Source organism: Ailuropoda melanoleuca, chromosome 14, assembly GCF_002007445.2.
Source record: "Ailuropoda melanoleuca isolate Jingjing chromosome 14, ASM200744v2, whole genome shotgun sequence".
Taxonomy (NCBI): Eukaryota; Metazoa; Chordata; class Mammalia; order Carnivora; family Ursidae; genus Ailuropoda; species Ailuropoda melanoleuca.
In genome coordinates this window covers 69,750,940-69,778,060 of record NC_048231.1, presented here as the reverse complement: position 1 = coordinate 69,778,060, position 27,121 = coordinate 69,750,940, and the positions used below count along the sequence as shown (strand labels likewise).

General features: G+C 39.3%; 1 protein-coding gene across 1 annotated transcript in view; it reads right to left on the bottom strand.

Moving 5' to 3' along the window:
- Nucleotides 1-792: 792 nt before the first annotated feature.
- The window catches only part of GALNT1 (polypeptide N-acetylgalactosaminyltransferase 1), an 85,710-nt gene continuing 59,381 nt past the window's right edge, over nucleotides 793-27,121 (bottom strand). Inside the window, exons 6-13 of the mRNA XM_034643160.1 lie at nucleotides 25,372-25,579; nucleotides 19,702-19,872; nucleotides 17,501-17,618; nucleotides 15,678-15,858; nucleotides 14,489-14,628; nucleotides 7,656-7,754; nucleotides 7,044-7,178; nucleotides 793-3,196 (exon numbers count right to left, since the gene is read on the bottom strand). Of these exons, the coding sequence (XP_034499051.1) occupies nucleotides 3,050-3,196; nucleotides 7,044-7,178; nucleotides 7,656-7,754; nucleotides 14,489-14,628; nucleotides 15,678-15,858; nucleotides 17,501-17,618; nucleotides 19,702-19,872; nucleotides 25,372-25,579 (1,199 nt within the window). The 3' untranslated portion in view covers nucleotides 793-3,049. The remainder of the gene's footprint in view (nucleotides 3,197-7,043; nucleotides 7,179-7,655; nucleotides 7,755-14,488; nucleotides 14,629-15,677; nucleotides 15,859-17,500; nucleotides 17,619-19,701; nucleotides 19,873-25,371; nucleotides 25,580-27,121) is intronic.

The window sequence follows — 27,121 nt, the reverse complement described above, 5'->3', positions numbered from 1 at the left end:
GTCATGAAATTAAGTGGTGTAAGTCTTCCAACCCCCCCCCCCTCAAAATTATCCTGGCTGTTCCAGGTCTGTTGGATTTCTATATATATCTGCAAATTTTTACAAGAAAGCCTCACAGGATTTTTCTTTCAATGAAATTTGATTTCTAGAAATCAATTTGTGGGCAAACAGATCTTGACAGTATGCAGCCTTTCAATTCATGAATATATTTATTGCAGCGTTCTATAGTTTCAGCAACATTCGGTAGTTTTGTAGAGTAGAAGTCTTACATATCTCTTGTTAACATTCTAGGTATTTGACTTATGTGATTACAGATGGCTAAGATTTTAAAATTGAATTTTTAATTGTTGCTAGTATATAGACAATATGACTGAGTTTTGCCTCATTTCCTGCAAAATTATTAGTTCTGGTAGATCAAGCAAATTCTTGTTAAACTAGGAAGTCAGAGAATGGGATAAGTGTTATATAACTGAGAACACATCTAATTTTCTAGAGTAAAAAAATGATTCCTTCTTTGTATACCTCTGCTCCCAGTTATTGCCTCAGAAACAGTACCTTCTGATTTTCTTTTTTCTTTAAAAAACATATAATTCTGGAGTTCAATTTGCACTTGCTGTACTTCTTGAAAGATGGGGAGAGCACCAGACCCTTACAGAAGCACTTCTAGTTTTCAGCTAAATGTAGAATAGGGAAATGAGAATATGGCCTACCTGCTGCCCTTCATTTGCAGGATGGTGACCAAAGTACTATTTTTTCAGAATGCCAATTATAACAGAAAGACATTAAAATGGATTGGGATTGGAATAAGGTGAATATATTTGAGAGATTCAGATTATCCTTGGCACATTTATAAATTCTTCACTGATCTAATAATCCCTCTTTTCATCCCTGGCTTTCTTTCTGATTCTTTTCTTCCCAGTTTGACGTATAACAGAGTGGTTAGCATATTGCCTGATCTACAAATGGACATAATGACTAGGAATCCATTTTAACTTCAAATAAAATCAATGTAAGGCACAACTATTCAGGAATATTTTGTATTTTCAAAGTACTTAGGAATTCTTTAATTAGAAAAATAAAGGCAATGGGATTATCCATCAGGTTCTAAAAGTACCCATGAATGAAATCACTCACATTCCCCTCTTAAAAACAAAACAAAACCTTAAATCACATTGCTATTAAGCTTTCTTACAGTAAGAAATAAGACCAAGCTATACTAGAGTACAAAAACCTGAAAATTCTGAGCATGAAAATAATTTATTAGACATCTGGTTTATTCAAACATTAGGCCTACTGAAGACAGAATTAACAGAGCTCATGGAGTAGGGAAAAAACAACAAACCCACCCAGCACCTGTTTCACTGCAAATTTCCTGGGGACAGAATTCATGCCTTCTGTACTACAGTCTCAGCCTGAAGCATCCACACGTGCTTGATATTCTTGATACTCATTAACTTGAACAGAAGATGAGAAACTTCCCATAAACTCACCTTCGCAAGTAGCATTAGTGATATAACTTTCAGAAACATTCGTAGGCACAAGAAACAGCACTGCCTGCAGTGAGAGTCTCTGATGATCAAAGAAAAGAATGTCAATCTTACAAATAAGAAGGAAAAGACACACACTTTTGCCAATGGACTGCCTTATATTATCAGGAAAAATGTCACGAGATTTGTGAAATTAAAACTGTTTACTCAACTTTTAATTGATTCTGAAGTTATTTTGTGGTATTAAAAATCAGAAAAAAAGAAAATGGATTTAACCTAAATGGAATTTAGGGAAGAAATGCAGTACCACTATGCAACAGTAACTGCACTTCTTTGGTTAACTCATTAAAACGATGTCCAACATTTTCAGTCAAATTTTATTAAAAAAATCATTACAATTCAAGAACCTAATCTAAATATGCACTTGACAATAAAGCACATGAGAGTATGGAGTGAAAAAAGTTTTCCAAAAAACCATCCATGTATCCTCTCCAAATATCCAAATAATCCCTTCTGCAGGCCTTTTGTTGAGTGGAATCATAAAGAACTGAAGATTTATTGCTGTGAAAATAAATCTGTAGTACAGTAGTATGAATCTTGGGTAGTAAGCATTACCAGCTGAATCAAGTTAAGAAGTTCAAAATCTAATAAGAAATTTGTGTGTGAAAGTCTATAAGCCAGTTGACCCAAGAGCAACTGAGAGATCTAACATGTTCAGTGAGACCAGACATTTTAAATCTTCATTCTTTGAAGGCAATTAAAAAGTACAATTCCAACAGCCCATAAACCAAATAAAAAAACTGAAGCAATTAAAACTACGTTCAAAGAGCCTTTTTTTTTTTCAGCTCAATTTCAGCACCCCAAGGAAAAAAAAAAGCATCCATGACTATCACAGATGAAAATGAATGTCATTGGAATCAGTTATTTTTCCCCACTGAGGTATAAAATCTATATAGAAATTTGATACTATACTATAACAAATTGTACTTCTCATAGTTTTAATTTCCTTTAAACCCTGTTTAATATAGTTTCTTCTTAAATTGTAAAAATGTCTTCATGATTCTGAAACTGGTTCCAGTTCTTTTTCACTTATTTTTATATCAATATTTAATATACTGGTTACCAGTTCTAATCAGAAAAAAAATCTTGGAAATCTCTTATGACAGCACATTCAGCAGCAGTTACCGATGTGCAAGCAAACCATACAAGGTGCAGCTCCGGAAAGCATGTTTTGTTGATTGCTTCATTGTCTGAATATTCTTTACCATGATTCTGGATGAAAGACACTTTCCATCTTGTAAACATCGGTGTGCACAGTCTCGCTACTATGTAGTTTCACGTCCTCGGACAAGAAGGCTGGTTCACAGCTAGTGAAAAGCGAGAGGAGTCTAAGTTTTAATGGCTGATAAACCTTACATCCCCGCAGGAGGAAAGCACTTTTCCTTTTTTGCTACTTAAGAATGTGGCAGAAATGTATGCTGAGGTAGCCCAGTCAATCCTTTTTTTTTTTTTTTTCTTTTTTCCTTTTCTTTCTTTCTTTTTTTTTTTTTGTAAATTTGGTCTCAGAATATTTCTGGAAGGGTGACATTTCGAAGAAGCCACTGCTGGGAGCGGCTTCCATTGCAGTCTCTTATGCTGGGCACCTGGCTATCCTCTTCTGTGGCTTTATCCAGGCACTGATTACTGTTCACATGCTGCAGGGTTAATTTCTGAAAGTGACAGAAAAGAACCGTTAACATGAAAAAAATCACACATCTCAACCATCATTTCTGGTGAGCATGAAACTGCTCTGTAGAAAAAGTGTCTACATAAAGACTGCTGTAAGAGCTATGTGGGAGGGAGAAAGGCACTGGGGTATGGTCGGTTACACTGAACTTGAAGTACAGTGACCAAAATGCTAAGTCCCAATTCTGCACAAGCTCTAGAACACTGTGAGAAATTTCACTTTTTGTGCTTCAGCTTCCTAAAAAAAAAAAAAACAAAACAGATTAGTGGTTCCTAATTTGGGATCCTCAACCTATTTTCAAAAAGCTATTTCAAAATTGCTTCAAATTAATTCTGTGATTCCAAACCTCAAGTCCTTAGAAACTCAGGTTCTTCTGAAGACTCAAAAGCTTAAGATATCGCAAGATTGATAAAGTAGCCCTTAAAAAATGGGTGAGAGATGCAGCTATATAATTTTCTGTGTACTTGTCTGCGCTACAGACTTGATTTTTAGAGCAATTTCAAAGCGTCAGGACAGAGGAGTGTTATGAGTGATAAGCGTAGGTCAGTTCATGTGTCTGTTACTCAAAGCAGCCAGGGAGGGATGTGAATTAAGCATTATCCTGTAAACGTATACAACTATAAGGAAACGTGAACTGTTTACTAATACACATTCATCTGACTCTTACTCATCCCTCTATTTTAATGTAATTCTTTTATCTGGAACATGTCATTTTCATGGGGACTGTGGTAACTGTACTCAGAAGAGGACCAGTCAGCACTAGTCTCCAGACAGAAAAACCTTAATGAAGGCAACTGAATAAACCAGTGAGAGAGAGAGAGCTGTAACTAATGCAGCAGAGGATAAAAGCTGTAATTATCATTGCCTACAGTCTACTTGTAACCTAGAAAAGATCATTTTGGTGGCCCTTGCCCCTAATCTCTAGCTATAACTGGGTCAAAATCTGCATTTTATTGTAGAAAGGACAGCTACAAGCATCAAAGCACAAGAACCTGGTGTCCTAAACTGTATGCAATATCAAATATAAGACAAAGATTTCAGAAAATACAAATTCAATCAAAGATGGTATGGTACTGTGCAAGAATCCTAGATCTAGAGTTCCAGCATTGTCTGAGACACAGATCATTTTAGCTGCTCTGTGACCCTGGGTACGTTCCACTCTGGGCTTCAATGTCTCTACACGTATAAAACAAGGCCCTAGGTTTTATTTTTAGGGTTCCTCTGGAACCTACGATGTCATGATTGATTTATAGGTTTACAAAGGGGCAACCGGCTGGCTCCAGACAGCATGTGACTCTTGATCTCAGGGTCATGAGTTTGAGCCCCATATTGAGTGTAGATATTACTTAAATAAATTTAAAATATTTGTAACTTATTTTCTTTCTATTTCTCCAGCTTGCTGTGTTTCTGACTGGTGGATGCAGGACAACGCTGACAGGCTGTCCCTGAGCTCCCTATGCAGCTGGCTGAGTCTGGGGGAGCTGCATCGTGGTGTGACTCCTACCTTTGCCCAACTGTCTTCTCCTTTTCCCAGGTGTTCAAAGGCTGCTCTCTAATAAACACCATGAACACTAAACTTAGTCTCCGAGTTTGCCTGTGATAGAACCCAGCCTGCGAACTAAAATTTTATCTCTGCGAAGACTGTGCAAAGGGCTCCAAAGTTTAAAACTTAACACTCATAACTGGTTCTTTCTAAATCCCCTAAACCCACTCTAGCTCCTTCAATTTCTACCTTCATCTGCTCCTTCATCTACATCTGGAGTAACAGGTGTGGTGCACTGTGCGGATCATACACAGGCTACCAATAGCCATTCCCACTTCCTGTCTCCATCACACCAGAGACTGGAAACCCAACGCCTGTTTAACCAGCCTCCCTTTCAGCTGGGGGAGGGAGTGTCACGATGGGATGAAGTTCTGGCCCTTAAGACACAGCGGAGTCTGCAGAGGGGGGTCTAAGAAAAGCTCTGGCAAAACCTAGGGTAGTACGATGTCCCCTCTTCTTCAGCAGCAGCCACCTGTGGCCACAACCAAAAGGGGAGGAATGTGCAGCAAAATTATCCCTGACGGCACTGTGCCAATGAATCTCTACCCCAGAAGCCTTCAGACTTATGAAGAAGAGTAAGCACCCATTTGTTCGTGCTACTCTAAACAGGTTTTTTGTTTCCTCATTAATATACTGTCACTTTTCATTGAACATACCATTGGGAGGCTTGTGGAATTTTTTTTTTTAAAGATTTATTTTAGAGAGAGTAGGAGCTGGCGAGGAGGGGCAGAGGGAGAGGATCACAAGCAGACTCCCCGATAAGCTCAGAGCCTGCTGCAGGGCTCGATCTCACAACTCTGAGATCATAACCCGAGCAGCAATCAAGAGTTGGACACTTAAATGACTGAACCACCCAGGTGCCCCTCATTTTTAATAACCGTGGGGTGCTGTTGGCATTTAGTGTCTGAAGTCAGAGATGCTATACACCCTGTAGTGCTTGGGGCAGCAGCATGCGCCCATGAAAAACCCCAGAACAGGTGTACAGGCCATTTCTAATAGTCATTAACTGAACTGTTCTATTTAATATTACTTTTACCACAGTTTAAGGGAGACCCGGGAGTTACAAAGCACAGTCTCTACCCTTGAGGAGCTAATAGTGGAGAAGAGACTGGTAGAGAAACAAGTACAAAGCAGTTCAGCATGACAGGGGTCAGAGAAGATTATAACTGGAAGAGAGGGAGCTGATTTCTGGCTGGGATTCAGGAAAGTGATATCAAAGCTGGGCCCTCAAGGAGTAGGATTTGCTGGAGGCAGAGGGAACTGTATGATCTTCAGTGTAGGTGCGAAAGTACAGGGTATGTTCCAGGAACTGCCGGGCTGATGACGAAAGTAGACCAGGGTTTGCATAAGACATAGTACAGGCAGAAAAGACAGGCAAAGTCAGGACTTTGCACATCTCCATGGGAGAGGCAGAATGAAGAAGCAGAGTAATCCAAACAGACAAATTTTACAATCTCATCTGTTTCGCAACAGTAAATGCTAATAAGTTAGGGGAGAAGAGACAGGAACGGTCCTGGCTTTGCATCCAGGAGCTGTTTCTGTAGTGTCAGGCAAGAGCTAAAGCTGGACAACCAGAGGCATGAATGTCAGCCACTCACTTGCTGTCATATAACACACGGTGGAATGCAGAAAGCCAAGTCGGAAGAGAAGTCTTTCCTAACATGAAAGACAGAATGAATGCATGTGCAGAGGAAAAGAACCAGAGAAAGACCTACTGAAGATTCTGGTGCCAGTTCCAGAACTATAAAGCAAAAGCACAAATTGGGAGGTTAGCCAGATAAAGGCACAGGACAGAGACTTACTGGGGATGCTCTGATCTTTTATGCACCCCTGTGTGAGTACAACATACAGTGCGTGGTGAGCGGGTGAGGTTCCAGAGCAAAGATAAAAAGTTTTGTTATATGTCACAGAAAAATCATCATGAGCCAGAGAATTTCATTATTTAAAGCTCACCTTTTTACTTAAGTGTTTAATTCAGCCATTTAAACAGCCTACTCCTGGCTCCATTTCTCCCATGCTAGACAATAGAGCTTGAGGACAGACAGAGGGAAGAGTGGCTATAGTGACAACAAGGACCAGGGACTGGAGGCAAGGTCAATTACTGGGGAGATTACAACATATTTATATTACTTAGGTGGTTTATCCCATCTGTCCCTTTTTAGAGTGTAAGAACAATTTGATCCATATTAAAACTGTACAAGAATTCATTCTTTTCACTATAAAGAATTCATTCTTCTAGCTACAAAACACACCTAATTTCATTCCGACATGCAGCTGAATAACTTACCACTGGGTCATACTCCCAAAGCTGGTTGCCTTTTAGGTGGTGGCATTTGAGCATTGTGACTGGGCCATTAAGTTTGGAGACATCCAAGCAAAGGTCATCTGTTCTAATTTCTTTGTTGGCAGTATAGGAGAAAACCTGAAAAAGATGCACACACATAAGCTTTAACAGTAAAAGAAACCAGCCAATAGTCTGGCAAAAAAAAAAACACCACCCAAGTATCTCAAGATACGTGATTTTTTAACTTGATTAATGTAGTATTAGGAGAATAAATGACTCAGAAAAGCTACCACTAATTTTGCACAAAGAAAAAATGACCTTAAGCTCTCTGTATATACTGACTGTATTGTCAAGGGCTGTCATCTGTTTGACTAAAAAGGGCAAAGTTAATCTCATGCACAGCAATGTAAATACAGTTCTCACAAAGGGGCCTTTTACAAATGTTTCATTTAAAAATAATCATTAAATTGAAAGCTCCCTTCTCCTAAAAGGTCTTTATTATTGTCTCTTTATAGGTAGGAAAATACTTCCTGAATGACATAATGAGATAAAAGGGGCAGAAGATTAAAACAAATCCAAAAATTATTCCTTTTAAAGCTTAACTAAAAGACTTACCTGGTTACCTCCCATACCATGACAGTTAAAAATTCCAACTTTTTCATTCTCTTTTCTAGCCATGTTATCTAGACACTGATTTGTTTCCACATTTCTTATCTATGGGACAATAATGAAAACAGAAGTTAGAGGTAAACTAGACAAACACACAAACAGATACATATGCACATTAAAGTCAATCTAAACTTTCTACTGCAAACATATACACAGTGTGGACTGACGATAGAATGCTCAGTGGCCTTGTTGCACTACCGATTCCTTCTAGTTTCCTCACATTCCAAGTTCCACCTTGACGACTGTCTTGGAAAGAGAAACGAGATGTCCTCCTGTTGGGTAAGATATCTGGTAATCATCAGGATGTCTAATGACAATTGAGATTCTAAATTATTAGGGACCCTTAAACTAAAAGACTTCACAGAGGAAAACAAGGGAGCTTGTCATCATTGGAATAGATACTCCTGACCGTAAGTATGATCCTGATGTTCTCCTTAACCCAGCAGGAAAGTAACTACTAACGGGATGGTTTGGAAATCTGACACAGTACTTCCCTATGAAAGTTGTTCTAGGATGTACCTAAATTATTTGAGAGTAAAGATGATTACAGAGGGCATACAGACAGAAGAAGTTGAGATGATGGAAGCGTTCTATACTTATGCCATCCAATATGGTAGCTACTAACCATGTGTGGCTAATGAGTACTTTATTATATTTTTTTCTTTTACTTCTTGCTATTGAGCACTAAATATGTGGCTAGTGTGACTGAGGAACTGACTTTCAAATTTTATTGAATTTTAGTTCATTTAAATATAGCCACATGTGGCAAGCAGCTACCACACTGGTTGTGCAGGACTAGATGCCGACACACAGGATAGTCTTCCACAGTTTGAGAGGGACTACTTGTCAATGATGGAAACAATATGCACACACATTAATAAAGCCAAGTTATATCCTCAGCCCTCTGTGAAAGGCACATGGAAGTGCCCATGTTCGGTTCATACTCTCTGGAATTAGTAAAAATCTTAGGGGATCTAAATAATTTCAAGGGGCAAAGTTAGCAGGCGAAAGGCCCTTTTAATAGGATTTGTTTATGTCTGAATAACATATCTTTCCTTACAGAGCCAGGCTTGCCAATGAGCCAAACCCAAACAGTCACAAGCACCATGTACAAATGTGAGAATGCTAACGGGTGAGGAAATAGGAAGCTTTCTACTTGGATCACAGCAACGTCTGAACTATGGTGGTCGGGGGGAAAGGGCTGCACTTCTGAGGTATGTGGAGGCAGGTGGGCAGGGGTGAAAGCTTAGGGTATGGGGACATGCAGACGTGGGCTTCTCTCCCTACTCTAGCATTACTAGCCACGAGACTGTGACTGGTTAGCACTCTAAGACAGTGATTCCCAGGACCACGATCTGAACACAATTATCCAGCCAAGTGTTGACACATGTGCCACTATACAGGGGTTTTGTGATCAAATGTGTCTAAAAATTACCAGGTTAAACATATTTAAATAGGTTTCTTTGCTGAAGGACTTCTCAAAGCTGTTTACTATACTGTGACTCTTGGTAGGGGTGGGGAGTGGTGGTAGAGAAGGACGTAAGATATAAAAAGCAGCATTTCCCAAACATCTCTGGCCACAAAATCTACTCCCTCCTCCCCTACCTTTCTAATCGAGCACTTTGGGGGACATCAAACCTCAGCATTCTTTAGAACACAGTAACTGGGAAAGCTGGCTGTAAGAACCTCAGTTTCTCATCTGTGTAACAGGCGTACCAATCTCTCAGGTTTGCTGAGAGCGCTTAATGAGCGAACACCTACAGAAGCCTAACAGAAACTGACACGTGTAGGTCCATGATAACTGTCAGGTTTTCCTCCTTACCCACACATTCAGCAACTCTTCAACCACTTTCTGAAGTAACAACTTGGTGTACACAGCTATCACTACAATATTAGTTTAGACCTTGGAAGTTGAAAAAAAAACTGTGAACACACTCATTCCTGGGAAACAGGCAGGAACCTAGAGCCTAGGTTTCTTAGTTTTTGCTCAGTCTCCTCCAGAATCTTGGTACCTCCACTAGGTGGAACCACCTAGGCAATTAAAGGATTTTTAGAATCTAGTATAATGGAATCTGGATCCACTTTTTCCCCTCTCTGCCATTAAGAGAAATATTGGTCGGATATGAGAAAGAGTTGGGTATTAATGGTTAGGAGCAAAAGCTCTCAAGCCATACTGCCTATGTTCAAATTCTGTCTCTTCTACTTTGTGGCTGTGACCCGAGAATATTGTTTAAACCATTTACATATGCCTCAATTTACTTACTGTCAAGTGGGGATAACAGCACCTATATCTCAGTGTTGAGAAGAGGATAAAATGAGTTTATGTTTGTAAAGCACTCAGACCAGCACCTGACACAGAGTTTATGCTCACTCAATCTTAGGGTTATTAGATCTGCCTAGAGAAGCCATTGGTTAGTCCATAGACTGGCTAAGTGGTCAAAAGGTCTGACTTGTTTTCTGTGGTTGTTTTTTAGAGTATCTATCTCCTCAGTTAACAGTTATTAGACATCACAATGAAACACATTTACTCAGTTCCAGGACCTACAGGAGCTATGAGAGTCAGACGTAGTGAAGGCAGAGACTAAATTCATACCTCTCATTCCCCTTTCTACTCTAAAATCCTATGACTTCAGGCTTCTCTGGACCCTTTGAAGTATGACAAAAGATCCCCCAAAGTCTAAATTCCAGTTTTCAGCACAATAAAGCTCATGCAGGTGGAGCTATGATCCCAGCATGAGAGCCCCAGCTGCACAAGGATGGGTGCTTAAGAGCGACCCCAGCCCTAGAAGTTAGAGCTTTAATCTACTCATACTAAGGGCAAACAAGCTTAAGACCATCTGCTTCATTAAAAAGGCAGTGACAAGCAGGCCACGGACGGTAAAATCTGTTCCTTTTATAGAAAGCCAGCTGGCAAGAGGCAGGTAAAGAACAAACTTGCCTTGGCAATCATCTACCGTGGGTTAGACAAGTGGCTCTTTGTAATACACCTGTATTCTGGCCCAGTGAACAATGCCTAGGTGTTATCCAAAATTGGGTCAGTTCAAGAGAAAAAAACAACTCATTCTCTATTCTAAAGGCAAGTTATACTCACAACTATATGGTCAACTAATCTTCGACAAAGCAGGAAAGAATATCCAGTGGAAAAGACAGTCTCTTCAACAAATGGTGTCAGGAAAACTGGACAGCCACATGCACAAGAATGAAACTGGACCACTTTCTTACACCATACACAAAAACAAATACAAAATGGATGAAAGAGCTAAACATGAGGTAGGAAACCATCAAAATCCTAGAGGAGAACACAGGCAGAAACCTCTCTGACTTTGGTTGTAGCAACTTTTTACTAGACACATCTCCAGAGGGAAGGGAAACAAAAGCAAAAATGAACTATTGGGACTTCATCAATATAAAAATCTTCTGCATAGCGAAGGAAACAATCAACACAACTAAAAGGTAGCCTATGGGATGAGAGAAGTTATTTGCAAATGACATATCTGATAAAGGGTTAGTATCCAAAAATCTATAAAGAACTTATCCAATTCAACACCCAAAAAACAAATAATCCAGTTAAGAAATGGGCAGAGGGGCGCCTGGGTGGTACAGCGGTTAGGTACCTGCCTTCGGCTCAGGGCGTGATCCCGGCGTTATGGGATCAAACCCCACATCAGGCTCCTCTGCTGTGAGCCTGCTTCTTCCTCTCCCACTCCCCCTGCTTGTGTCCCCTCTCTCGCTGTCTCTATCTCTGTCGAATAAATAAATAAAATCTTTAAAAAAAAAAAAAAGAAAGAAATGGGCAGAAAACATGAATAGACACTTTTCCAAAGAAGACATCCAAATGGCTAACAGACACATGAAAAGATGCCCAACATCACTCATCATCAGGGAAAAAAAAATCAAAACCACCTCACACCTGTCAGAATGGCTAAAATTAACAACACAAGAAACAGGTATTGGCGAGGGTGTGGACAAAGTTTATTATGCTCAGTGAAATAAGTCAGAGAAAGACAAATACCATAGGATCTCATTCATATGTGGAATTTAAGAAACGAAAGAGATGAACCTATGGGAAGGGGTGAGGAGAGGGAAACAAACCATAAGAGACTCTTAACAATAACGAAGAGAACAAACTGAGGATTGATGGGGGGAAGGTGGGCAGAGGGATGGGCTAAATGGGTGATGGGTATTAAAGAGGGCGCTTGTTATGATGAGCACTGGGTGTTATATGTAAGTGATGAATCACTGAATTCTACTCCAGAAACCAATAGTGCACTGTAGGTTAACTAAGTAAAATTTAAATTAAAAAAAGGGGGGGGGCAAGTTTTAGGAGCAACTGCTATAAATCTTCCCATGGTACATGCCCCAATCTGGGCCTTCCTTGACTGGAATGAAGCTATGGCAAAGGAAACAGTCTTATTAATGAAGCAAGAAACTCAGCATACTCCTCATCTGTTTCAGGATGAATTTCTTAAATCACAACAAAGTTCAGAGGTGCTCAAGTCAAACCTGAAGTAGCCTCAGTAACAACTAAGGGCAAACAGTAGTAGCCTGTGCTCCCCCTGGCATGGGCTGAATGGTTTCACTCCAACTCACCACTGTCAGTCACTGGGCTCCCCTGTGTGATGAACTTGCTCTCCAACACCCTACTCTACTCTACATCTCTTCCTCGTTCCCCACATCCCCAACATCACTACCCTCTCTTCATTTTCAACTGATGATCTTCTGTTCAATAACGAAACAGAAGAATCAGAGAAGAGCTTCCTCATACTTCCACCACAAACTACTTGCTTCTACCCTCAAATCAACAACTGACCTTAACAGTTGTCCCCATTCCCTCCACCCTCCTTCTTATTTCAATGGATGCCATCCTTCTCATCCCTTCCCACCATGACCATCTACTAAACAGACTCCTACAACCAACAGCTCTTTTCAAGCAAACAAAAAACCCCCTCCTTTAACTCCATATTCCCCTTCAGCTACCAACAATTTCTCTGCTCTCCTTCACAACAGAATTTCTTGCAAGACTTGCCACACTCATATCTCTAATACCTCTTCTTCCCTGAAGCCGTCAGGGATTTTGTCCCTACCAATCTTCATGGGAACCCTTTTGGGGTCGGAGATGGAGCCCACAGACAACTTCTCCCTTGCCAGTCCAATAGCCAGTTCTCTGTACTAGTCTTACTCAACAGCCAACCACTTCCTCCTTCCTGAAACACATCCTTCACTTAGTCTCTGGGACACCACTCTCTGGGTTCTCCTATTTCAGTGGTCACTCTTTCTAAATCTTTTTGGCTAATTCCCTCTCATTTCATAAATTCTAAATTGTGGAGTTTCCTATGGCTTGGTCCTCAGTCCTCCCCGCTCTCCTCCATCTACACTTGCTCTTCCCAAGGTGATCTCATGCAGTTTTGTTTTAAAACCTACCTATATATTGATAAACCCTAACTTTAGATCTCCATCCCCAATCTCTCATCCAGACTGCACATTTGTAAATGCAATGACCTACCCTGTATCTTTACCTGGATCCAATTTAACAAGTCCCAAACTGCACAGCTGAATGCCCCTGCACCCCCTCCACAAGCCTTCCCATCTTGATAATGTCAACTTCCCTGTCCAAGTTTCTCAGGTGAAAATCTTAACACAGTCCTTTACTACCCTTTCCTTTCACCAATACTCCAGCTCTACTCTTGTCTGCACATAGTGTTGCCCAATGTAGTAATCTGATCTTTTCCCAGTGAAGGTTTCCTTGTCTCTCTCTGGCTTCCCGTTCTCCTCAGAATAAAACCCAATGTGCTTACTGTGGCCTACCAGCTCTATGTTATTTGACCCTCGGTATGTCTTGACCTCATCTTCTACTACCCTCCCCACCCCTGTTCACCCCGTTCCAGACAACTGGCCTCTGTTGTTTCTGGAACGTGATAAGTATACTCTTGTCTTAGGGTCTTTGTACTTGTTTTTCTCTGTGCCCGGAATGCTCTTTCCCCAGCAGTTCATATGGCTTGCTCATTCACTACTTTAAATCTCTGCTCAAAAATCAAAACTCCAAAGGGGGGACTTTTTCAACTGCCCCAACATAAACAGCAATACTCAAGCCTGCCAGCCATTCTCATTCTCCTTTGCCCTTAGTACTGCCCACTATACTGTGTACTTTAAAAACCTGGCTTCCTCCACAGACTGTGAGACTCGCAAGAGCAGAGACTTTATTCATTGCTCTATTCCTTGTATGTAAAATAGTATCTACCACATAGCAGACATTCAAATATTTGTTGAATGCACGGGAAGACTGAAGAAGTGACGGCCTCCTATGCAGTGGGGGTTACTTTTCCTAAGTGTCAGGAGGATTCAAACCTGGGATGGGTCCTACTTGTGGCCTTGTCCACAAATATCATCTGCTGCTATGATTTATATTATATATGGTCTTTTAACTTTACTTCTTTCATTCAGGTTAATTAACACCAGGACATTATCTTTAGGAATATATGCTTTCAACTAAATGGTTCAGTTTGTTAAAATAAGAAGTCTGCTGAAGACACTAAAATACTGAAACAACAGTCCAACACTGAAAGGTTAGGGGTGGAGCATTCTTATTTTAATAAACTATAACACGATGAAAAATTAGCAATATTTCAAGTTAGGAGGCAGATGGTGTTAACTGACAAGAACTTTCTCACACTTGAGGTTATGTAATTTTAATATGAAGGGATTCCCTTGTTGGATGTTTAACCTCTATTGTTTTTGATGAATGAGAACATAAATAACCACATAGACTATAAGTATTTTACCTCTCCCAAAGAGAAATAGTGACGTGGAATCTGAGAATCAGGATAAATATTCTCTAGATACCAAGAGAAAGGTTTGCATTGTAGTTTGTGTCTTAGACCAAGTCTTGATGATATATCTCCATAATCTACCTTTGTAACGCCTGTTGAAAGAAATAAATGAATTATTCATGTTCTATTAGGTAACACATTTCTATTTAAATATTGCATTTAACAAATGGTACCATTTTGGTGATGTGTGGCTATACAAGTGATGTACCACGAATGCATTGTCCAAAATAAAAAACAAGGAAATATATTTATATGTGTTTTATTTTTTTCAAAGAAAAACTAAATTTTTAAAAAAAGATTTTATGTCTTTATTTGTCAAGAGAGAGAACATGTGAGGACAAGCAGGGGGAGCGGCAGGCAGAGAGAGAGCGAGAGGCAGGCTCTCAGGTGAGCAGGAGGTCCAATGTGGGGCTCGATCCCAGGACTCTGAGATCATGACCTGAGCTAAAGGCGGACGCTCAACCGACAGAGCTATCCAGGTGTCCCGAAAAATTAAATTTATGTGAGAATGAAATACAATGCTAGCAATATTACACACAAATGTAAATTTTCATAGGATCAGAAAACTTTCATATATGTGAAGGCAAAAACAAGAATCAAGATCTCTTTTGCCCAAATATTAAGCAGAGCAACTGTTTCCAGTCAGGTTTCTCTCACACAACTCGCTGTGTGAACTGTGACTTGACGGTATTGTGGTAATTAAAAAACGAGGCTGGAATGCTAACAATGTCAGGAAGACTTATAGCTGATAGAACAACTGTTCCCACAAAACCCTGAATGGCAGAGAAGTTCCTGGACAGAAGTCCCTTGAGGCACGCTATAGTGGCCCTGAGAGACTTGAATTTTCATATAAACGTTACACATTACAATTAGGTTAAAAATAAAACAGAACACTGGTAACACCTGGGCTGACAGTAATGTCTGCAATACTGGCCCGGATAACTTATTGTTAACAATGTAACAGGCACAGTGCTAAGCACTCTGTACACTGTGCGATTTCATTTCTTCCCTAGGAAAACCCTGTGAGGTTGGTGCTTTGCCTCTTCTCAAAGCTTTTCTACTCCCTTCTTAACTCTTCTCAGATGCATTAGGATCAGAGGCAAGAAGTTCTAGGCCTATATTTCTAATACAAAATGCTAACCTGGAGAAATTATATAGAAGAAATTCTTGAACTCATCCATCCACACTTCTGCAAGTCGTCTGTTATTTTTATTGATAATCTGTCCTGTGCCTCCTGGAAACGTGTAAGGTGTGGCTTTCCGAAACACATGTCCAACATGTGAGCAGGTGACAATCTCCAAAGTTCCTCCACATTGCCAAATCTGAAAACAATAGCAAAGAAGACCATATTAAGATCCTGATGGTTAAAAAAAAAAAAAAAAAGTTCACATCTATGGATGTTCATAGTTAAAATTTCACAGAATCATAACCATCCACAGAGTGGAGCTCCTGCCATATGATCACAAAAGCAGCACTTCCTCAGAAGCATACTTTTCTGTAATTTTTGGTTCTGATCAAACCAGAAGTTGAAGGTTAAATTCAGAAAAGATAGGAGGTCTGGAGCAATATTTTTCTAACTGTAGGCCAGGACTCATAAAAAGATCATAAGTTTAAATTTGAATTAAGTTTAAATTTTATTTTTTTTTAAGATTTTATTTGAGAGCGAGAGCAAGAGTGGGGGGAGGGGCAGACGGGGAGGGATAAGCAGACTCCATGCTGAGCATCAGGGAGCCCAATGTGGGGCTCGATGCCAGGAACCTGGGATCATGACCTGAGCTGAAAACAGACACTTAACCAACTGAGCCACCCAGGCGCCCCTAAGTTTACATTTTAAATTCAAGTTTAAATTTTGTGTGTAGTATATGCATGGCTCATAGTCAAACTTTTGACCATGGAGCATTCAGCCAGAGTCCTATCTGTTACTCCTTTTCCAAACTTGTCATGGCCTGTACATTAAACAGACCCTAGAACTCTAAACTGGATCTCTCATGAGTTATCCACTGGGACAGTGACAGCATACTCTGTCATCTTCATGAGAATAAAAACCAAAAAAAGGGTAAAAGAGGGATCATCAAGTTTGGGTTCACATTCTTAGTTTAATGAAATTATCCTTCTGCTCCTTTCAAAATACATTTTTCTGTAAGCTAAAAATCTGTTATTTACAATTAAAACAGATTTTGAGAAGTTTTGATTTTGTTAAATATTCAGCGTCTCTACTTTAAAGTTCTCCCAGGATTACAAAGTGATACAGCTGGATAGGATTTCCAAGATGATCTAGAGTCCAAACCTCTCCTTTTATAAGACAGCAAAGTGATCCACTAGGAACAAAGTGAGGTAGCTGGTTTAGATTACAATGCAGCTCAATGTGGTTTCCACTATAAAGCTATGTGTCTCAAGTTGATTATTTTCAGAAATATGCAATGTCACTTAACATGTTGATTTTAGTGAATGTGAAATGCTTAAGAGTTTTATATAAGGTTGGCTGGGTTAAATTAAGTTAGAGCAATTTCAGAATTCTTCTGCCTTTTTCTATTGAAAAATGTAAAGCCAGTAAAGTGACCAGGTTTTATATAAGAGAATAATTTTCACAACAGAAGGACAAAGCATATTACAGAAAGTGAAATTATGTTTTTGGCAGTAGAATACCATAGTAGCATATAGAAACTACATATTGTTTTTTATTTTTAGAGCTTGAATTACTTCTTTGAAAATAACAGAAATTCAAAACAACTAGGGAATCTTGTGTAAGTTTTATAGTTTAACTATTAAGATCACTGATTTATTTGCTTAAAATATAGTTTATAAGGAAGCCTTAATAGTAACATGAAATTTTTTAATGAACTGAGGTTCTGAAGTCTGACAAAACTCATACTAAATTCAATTTTTATTTAGAGATACATAATATGAATAATTAGAGCATATCTATATTTAAGATTAAAGATTTTTTTTTCAAAGGGAACTTACCCTAAAGGAAATTTCTAGGTTTTCTCCTCCCCAAATATCCATTCCAGCATCATATGTTCCAATTTCCTGAAAGTAATCTCTGTCTATTGAAAAAAGGCCTCCTGCCATTGTAGGTGTTCTGAAAATTCAATCATAATACTATGCTGTTAATTTTAAGAATTTAAAATTTACAATCAGTTCTTGTTTTTAAAAGTAGTTTCATTAACTATAACTAGAGAATAAATGCTTATTCTCACACTCTTCAGAAACTTTCACAGGGACCTAAGGATCTTTGTTTTTGTGCTATTATTTGGTCTTCAGACATGCAGACTGTTGGGCCTACCCTCTGTCACAGCTTGTGCCCTGAGAGCCTTCTCTGAACATCCCAAGGCCTCTCCTGTTTTCAGTACCTTTCTTGGTCCTCAGGTCCTGACTAAGCTTCCATCTGAAACTCCTTAAATTGAAGCTAGTTGTCATAATTCTCTCCATCTGACTATCTTCCCATAGTTCCTCGCAATTACACTGACTATATTGACTATATAACCAACTAGATTCATGTTAGCAATTCAAACATACCAGGTTCTAAAGTGAGGCAAATACTGCAAAGAGACAGACTGCATAGGACGAAAACAATGAGGTCCTTCCCTTTCCTATACCTAACAGAAAACTTTAAGGAAAGGAGAGGAAGTAGAGAATACAGTCAGTCACTCCCAAGGGGCTGTCAGCCTGACCAAGAATGGTACATTTTCTGCAGAAGAGGGGCCAAATTCATCAGAATATGGTCCAGGGATGTAGACTGGGTGCAAATAGGTAGCATTAAGCAGAGAAATGATAACAAAGTAGGACTAAAATAAATGAATACCAGTTAACCACTTGATTTCCATGAAGAATGAGTATGGAGAAAAATGGACTCCAACTAGAAGAAAATAATTAAGTTCCAGGGACAGAGGAGACTATGGTGATTACATTTTAGGATGAACTGTCACCTCTGATTCTATGCCCTAAAAACATATGGATTCCATGCTGTTGGAAGGGTGGCAGCAATTGCCTTTCCAGTACAAACAGTCGTTTCCACATAAAAGTTAAGACGTACTTTGATTTTAGAAGAGAAAAAAAATGAGAAGTCTACTATGTTAGAAGTCAGAGGAAACAGGCCAACTACCATTTAGTACCAGGGTTTCTTGACCTAGGTTTTGAGAAATCTCTACATTTCCTAGAATTGTATGCTCAATCCTCTGTTTGCACATGTACATTTTCCCCCTATTAGAGAAGACTCCTAGCTTTTAACAGATTTTTCAAAGAAGCCCACTGTCTACAAAATGTTTAGGAACTCCTGATTTAGATGGTTATTTGAACTGTCAGCAAAAGAGTGGAAAAGTACCTTTGCTATAGGAAAAGACTCAAAATAGAATTAATGAAATTCTCCTCAGCTTTACCAGAACACGACCTGAGTTCAAGGGAAAGCAGGCCGCGAAGCCCAGGAGGGGAGAAAGCTAACGCCTGGCTCTGAAGGGCTCTCCGTCACTAGAGAGGCAGCAGGCTGGAGCTGCCCCAACAAGTCCCAGGATGGTTCAGAGACTCACGGTCTCAACTTCAAGGTTCTGAACAGCATCAAGAAGATTCTTATCCCTTTCAGAAAAAAAATCTATAGATGACCAAGTATAAAACAGATGAAAAATCAGAATGTGCTCACGGAAATCTTTTTTTATACTTCTGTCAATTCTGGTTATTTTTATATCTTAAACGAGCTTTTCTAACCTCATCAGTCAGTAACTACCATCCAGATGGTACAAGTCTGAATTTACAAGCTTATATTTTGGTACTACGACCCACTTTTAGGTAATATTTTCACATTACACTTACAATTAATTAAGGGATAGTTGGATTTAAAGTTAAATATTATTATCCTTAACAACTGAAAGCACAAATCTGACAGATTTGCAAAATGTTGTTCATATAGGAATGAAAGAACATATGCATGTTACCATCACTTTTCAGGTGCACTAGATTTATATAAATGAAAAATCCCAATTTTATTAATGGATCAGAGCAGAAAGCCCCCTTTAAAATAATAATAATATGTGTGGCTCTTAACTACATATATGGTACACAAATGCCTCATGTCTCTCAAAATACACCTAGAATCCTTTTGGTATGATTCCCAAAGCTCCACTGTTCCCTGTCAATAACACTTTAGGAAAAATGTCTGACAAAGTAGTTACCTGACAGGAAGAGTCCGATCACCTTTCCTTCGGTCCATCTCTCTTTGGGGAACAGGATACCAGCGGAAATTGAGCTTCCAGTTGAAGCCACCGTAGGTCATATCAGAGCCTGCCATGTACTCAAAAGTATCATCACTGATCACATCAATGATAGGACAGACCACTGTTTTCCTGAAATTATAAAAGCAAATGAAAAAATCTTCACTTTCCTTTTTGAGGCATAGCATAACAACTATATTATAATTATATGCCATGTGCTTTTAAAATAAAAATACATTCTATAATGTTAAAAGCAATGGTGGAAAAATTTCCTGCTATATCCTACTAAGTTACCATAATTATTTTTTAAAAAGATTTATTTATTTGAAAGAGAAAGAGGGACAGGGGGAGGGGGAGGGAAGTGGGGAGAGGGGGAGAGAGCCTTAAGCAGACTCTGCGCTGAGCGCGATCCCGGGCTCATTCTCATGACCCAAGCTGAACCCAACAGTCGGATGCTTAACGGACTGGGACACCCGGGCGCCCCTAAGTTAGCATAATTACTTATCACACTTGCAATTGTTGATAACCCTCCATCCTTTTTTCATTCATACTTTAACATATTTGCCACATGTAAAAACACTCCAAATATTTCTAGTTTTCAAAAATAATATTTTTAAATGATTACATATTTAATCACTTTAAGGTGATAGTTCTTTCTTTCCTTTCTTTCTTTTCTTTTCTTTCTTTCTTTCTTTCTTTCTCTCTCTCTCTCTCTCTTTCTTTCTTTCTCTATTTGACAGAGAGAGATCTATCTATCTATCTGACAGAGAGAGAGAGAGCCAGCGAGAGAGGAATACAAGCAGGGGGAGTGGGAGAAGAAGCAGGCTCCCAGTGGAGCAGGGAGACCGATGTAGGGCTCGATCCCAGAACCCTGGGATCATGCCCTGAGCTGAAGGCAGATGCTTTAACGACTGAGCCACCCAGGCGCCCCTAAGGCGATAGTTTTCTTAATAAACTCTAGGATATTTGTGTTCCTTACAGTTTTTTGCTATTAAAACTATGAGCACTGGGTGTTATACGCAACTATATATATGTGATAGTGAGTCGTTAAATACTACATCAGAAGCTAACGATGTACTATATGCTGGCTAATTGAACATAATAATTAAAAAATAAACTAAAATCTTTTTATTCAAAAAATAAAATAAAATTCCAAGTGAAAATGTTCATATAACCAGTATTTTGCTTTTAAGATAGGAATGGGTTTACTGAATTAATGGAAAGAAGTTTTTCTGTTAACGCTAATCTTTACCTCTTCCCATATACATATGTATATGTATATATTTCTCCCTGTAGCTTCTTTATAATACTATCAACTTTGGATGCTATTTTCTTATATTTTTTGCCAATATAATAATGTTAAATAGTAACTAGAAAGGATATTTCCCTGCAGGTTTGTTATTTGTTCATACAAACTGTCTGATTCCCCCAGACATTTAAAATTTATTCTATTGGTATTGTGGTATTTTTTATAAACCTGAAAAAACTTCCACATGACCACAGCTCCTTCCTAGGAAAGATGCACTACTCATAGTCCCTAGCAGCCACACTCTAGAGTATGTAACATCTGCACCATCCCCATCTTTCCTGTCTTATTTAAGAAATCTTTCCCTACTCCAAAATCATAAAGGTATTCTCCCCCACGCTGTCTTAAAAAGGACTGTATTTTTGCTTTTCATATTTAAGTCTTTCAGTCCTTATGGAATTGATTTTGGTACGATATACAGTAAAGTGTCCCAACTTCATTTATTTTCCTTACAGATAACCAATTTTCCAGCACTATTTACTTGATGGTCTTTTCTTCCTCTGCTGTAATTACCAATGCCCTGTCTTAAGTCAAGTTTCCATATAAACATGGGATGGTTTCTAGACATTACTGTTTCACTAGCCAATTTGTGAATTCCTACATCAATAGGTCACTGCCACAATTAAGATAGCCTCAAAATAAATCTTGGTACCTGGTGGTGCCAGCCCTGTTGTACGTGACTCTTCTTCTTCAAGGGTATCTTAGCTATTTAAAAAAATATATATGCATTTCCACATAACAGAATCAGCCAGTTCCTCCAAGAACATTCTGTTGAGGTTGCAACTAGAAATGCACTGAATTTATAGATCAATGTGGGGAGAACTGTTATTTTTACTTTTCTTTTCTTTTCTTTTTTTTTTTAAAGATTTTATTTATTTATTTGACAGAGATAGAGACAGCCAGCGAGAGAGGGAACACAAGCAGGGGGAGTGGGAGAGGAAGAAGCAGGCTCATAGCGGAAGAGCCTGATGTGGGGCTCGATCCCATAACGATGGGATCACGCCCTGAGCCGAAGGCAGACGCTTAACCACTGTGCCACCCAGGCGCCCCTGTTATTTTTACTTTTCTATCCATGAATATTATCCTTCTCTCTACTTAGATTATCTTCTAGTAAATTTCAAAAGTGTTTTATTTTATGCATTTTTTAAAAATTTTATTTATTTATTTGAGAGAGAGAGAGCCTGTGAGAACAGGGGTGGAAGGGCACAGGGAGAGGGACAAGCAGACTCCCCAGTGAGTGCAGAGCCCGATGTGGGGCTTGATCCCCGGACCCTGAGATCATGACCTGAGCCAAAGTCAGACACCCAACCGAGTCACCCAAGTGCCCCTATGCATATTTTGTTAAACATATTCCTAATTATAGCTTTTGATTTCCATTGCTATTATAAATGGGATTTCTTTTTACATTACATTTTCTAACTATTCCTTGCTGGTGTGGAGAAAGCTTTCTATAGAGATCTTGTATTTGGCAACAGTGCCACATTATTATCTCTACTATTTTGTGTAAGATTTTTTTTTCCATTAAGAACACATCATCTGCAGTTGACAGCACTTTTTTCCTTTCTAATCCTTTTTTTTAAAAATATTTTTCTTTGACCTTGAGATTTCCTTTCTAATCCTTACACCCTTTATTTCTTGTATTACTGTAAAGCTTAAGGCTTCTAATAATACTAACAGTAGTAATTCAGGGCACATCATAAGGATGCTCCTTATCTTTTAGAAAATATTTGGTGGGGGGTGCTGGGTGGCTTAGTCAGTTAAGCATTTGACTCTTGATTTCAGCTCAGGTCATGATCTCCAAGCCCTCTGTCAGGCTCTGTGCATGGAACCTACTTAAGATTCTCTTGCTCCCTCTCACTTGCATGTACTTTCTCTCTCTCTCTCTCTCTCCCAAAAAAAACCCCCCAAAAAGCAAACAAATAAAACAAAAACAAAAACCAACTCTTCTCTATTAATATGATGTTTGCTAGCTAAGGCTTTTTTTTTTTTTAAAGATTTTATTTATTTATTAGACAGAGATAGAGATAGCCACTGAGAGAGGGAACACAGCAGGGGTAGTGGAAGAGGAAGAACCAGGCTCATAGCTGAGGAGCCTGACATGGGGCTCAAACCCATAACGCCGGGATCACGCCCTGAGCCGAAGGCAGACGCTTAACCTCTGTGCCACCCAGGCGCCCCTAGCTAAGGCTTTTTTAAAAGCCATCCTCTCTCAGATTAGTAAATTTCCATTCTGTAATAGTTCACTAAGTACTTTTAATCATAAATGTTCATTTTAATCACAAGTGAACACGTTTTTTTATCTATTGAAGTGATGACAGATTTTTAATGATAGGGTTTTAATCATAGTTTCAGAAATGTTAATGAGGATAAATTATGTGAACTGGTTTTATATTATTAAACTAAACCAATTAGTTATATGTTCTTTTACATATTTTTACATAAAAATAAAAATATATTGGGGTGCCTGGGTGCCTCAGTCAGTTAAGCATCTGACTTCAGCTCAGGTCAAGACCCCAGGGTCCTGGGATTGAGCCCTGGGTAGGGCTCCCTGCTCAGTCGGGAGTCTGTTTCTCCCTCTCCCTCTGCTGCTTCCCCAGCTAGTGCTCACGCTTGCTCTCTTGCTCGCTCTCTCTTGCTCACCCTCTCTGTCAAATAAATAAAAATCTCAAATAAATAAAATCTCAAAAAAAAAAATACAATTACTTTTCCTGCTAGTGGACTCAATTTTCTGGTATGAGATTTTTGTGTTAGCGTTCATGACTGTGTTTGGGTAATTTTCCATGTACTTCTTTTCTGGCTTTGATATCAAAGTTTATTAGTCTCATAAAGAGCTGAGTTGCTTCCCTCCTTTTCTATATTGTTTACAAATTCCTAGGGGAGATCTGTTTCCCTATGACCACCCCATACCGAGGTTGAAACAGGCGAGTTTTCTTTGGTGTGGTAGGATTTATTTCTCATTCTCTCACGCGGAGGTACAAGAGCCTACCTTTACACAGGTGTTTGCTATTCATCTTCCAGCCTCAGAAAGGGCCTAGACCCTGTCTCCTATCTTCCCATCCATTTGTCTATCAAGGCAGAGAGCCTCTGTGTCCTCTGAAGTTTGGCAGAAATTCTCCAAGTGAGAGCTGGTTTTAGTGTCTGGACCACTCACTTGTCTCACTCTGTTTTGATGTTTGCAAAACTTCGGACTTCAGTGCCACCTCAGTGATGCATTTAAAAATGTGTTTTACAATTTATCCAGCATTTAAGCTCTTTCAGCTGGGAATGTTACTCAGGACACCTAATCTACCATACAGCTTAAACTGGAAATTGTGGTTGTCATTTTAGTCAATCCCCCTTTCATTTCTGCCATCTCCTCACACTGCTGCTTTCTCTCCCTGGGTCCAGGCTCCTGCTTACATGTGGTCTTATGTAAGCCAGAATTTCCCAAATCAGTCATGTGTTACTCATAGAAAACAATTTACAGAGATATTTTCTTCCTTCTTTAGGCAATATTCTCCTTCCTAAAGCTGCTGTGCCTTCTCATTGCCTCAATGCTGGTTTTTCCTATTTATTCATCTTTGAAAGGGCAAGATGTAGTCCAGTATTTGGTAACAATCAGAACAGATGCAGTGGCTATGCCATGCTTTACTCAACTAGTACAAGTTTACCTTGCTAAAATCTAAACCTTAATTTAAGTTGGCACAGACAGCCTCTAGCTCAAACTGCAATGACAAGAAAAAATTCAACTAACGTTAAGTCTAGCAGATGGAAGTTAGCTTCTCTCCGGATACACAAGAATGATGCCAGGGACCAGCAGCAGGTAATTCTATGAAAAATGCATGCACTGCTCCCACTGCTTTTCCTGTATCATCAGAGACTATAGTGCTTTTCCATATACAGTGAAGCACTTTAAGATGCACTGTGTTATCTCCCCACCCCCTTCTTCTTCTAGCCCTGCAAAAAGCTGAGGGCTAGAGTCCTGGTAAGGAAGGAGACAGGGATGAGATGACTTGCCTGTCCCAGTCTTAGCCTTAGACGGCACAGACAATAAAGGGCTTCATCCCACCTTTCCTGAAGCCACTGTCTTCTGTTCTGCGCCCATTTAGTAAATACAGCAGAAGGTATACATCTGAACAACATGCTTCCTAATCCAGCCTCACCAAGACTACAAACATTTCTTCACAGTTGTCTTCCCTTTTAGTTTAGAGTTCTTCATGGGTATTTTAAAGGAAACTTCAGAGAAAATTATTTTTGCATTTATTTATATACTCAGAATTTTTCAGTTTATCATACAATTTAGGACAAACAAACCAAAAACAAATTTATAGACTTCAGAAAATTACCTGTCATGTTTGATCCTGGCTAAGAGAGGCTCCAGCCATCCCACTGTACATTCACAGTGAGCATCTAAGAAGGTGATCACTTGGCCTTTAGATACAGCAGCTCCTTTCAATCTAGCTCTGATCAATCCAGAACGTTGTTCCATTCGAATTACATGAACTGGTACTTTTAATTTTTTCACGTAACTCTCTAGAGGTCTTTTCAAAAAGTCTGAAAAATTAACAAAACAAAACAAAAAATAACATGAAAAGACTAACCTGGTGCTACCCAGATGTAAAGCAATTCTGATAGGCAATATTCACTCACCACCTCTTTACTGAGCACTTTAAGTGAAGCTCCCTGACTCAGAAACCCATTTCACTACAGGGAGCCTTTTATTTCCTGAGAGCACGTCCTGAGAGCACGTCCCAGAGCTGCCTCTACCTCACCACATGAAGAATCAGGAGAGCGCCTTTGGGCTCAGGCTCAAAGACAGACATGTAACCACAGTTCCCTAAGTAACTCTGTCAGCTCACTTCTTTTCTAATCACACTTAAGGATCAGGAGCAGAAAAAAAGTAGTTCAAGAGCATTAAATCCAGACCTCAATAGACAGAAGGAATAGAATACGCAAGAGCTGGCAGAATTCAGACAATTGTGGGATTTCTTCAAAATCCAACCTGAAGCCAACTGTCTTATTGACTACCACAGTCTTTGACTATATAGTTCTTCTATCAGGAGGCAGGGAGTGAGGTCAAGCTCAGAAGGGAAATGCTGGACCAAACAGAGTTCCTTAGCAGACAAGTAGGTCTAAGTAATGAAGGTCTTAGGAGGGAAGCGCAATTGAAGGAAAAGGGGGGAAAGGAAAGGGAGAGGAAGTGGTTGTGTGAAACCAGCAACTATCCTGGAGTGTTCAGATAAAGGTTATGCCTCTAAGACAAGGAAGTCTTGCCTCCAAAGTTATGTATCTGACTTTAAAAAGCAGGAAAGGCTCAGGTTCCTCAATGCAAAGAGAAAGAATTTTTCAGCTCAGGTTAGTTTGTGGAATTTCTGCTAGAGAAGCTACTGAGGGTGGTATGGTCAAATGTCCTTCCAACTAGTCCCAACAGAACTGGTATGAGGATAATCTCTTTAGGGGAGGAGAAACTTGAGAGAGAAGTGCTGGGACTTCTAGGACTAGAAGGACCCAGAGAGGATGGTGTATGTATTAAGGGGCTCCTTAAATACTTATCATGGGAATCCAAAGGGGTTCCTATGTAACACAGAGAGAAAAACAAATAGGAGTGACATGGTTCTTGCCTGCTTGAACTGGTGCAACCAGAATGACTCAATAATGATATACTAAAGGATATGAAAATTTGAACGAGAAAGGTCTATGGACCCCCCATATCAGAATACTGACTGTTTACAGTTCTGCTAATGTATTTCCTAGGCTAAAAGCAGGATCTGTAAAAATATCTGGAGTATAACTCCTACTGGGTCACCACTGTGATCTTATGAACCAAATCCTAGGATGAGAGAGATATAACTCCATAAATAAAAACGTGAGGGCAATGCCAATCCTAGAGAAGAGCAAGATTTTCCAATAGTAGCTATCATTTTCTGTCTGTTAGCACAATGCCAGGCTCTTTACCTATTTTATATTATTTAATCCTGACAACGGCAATGCTATGAGACTGTCACTACACATATTTTAGACACAGAAATCCAAGTCTCAGAATCTAAAATGAACCGATCAAAGTGACACAGCTTGTTAAGGCGTGGATCCAAGATT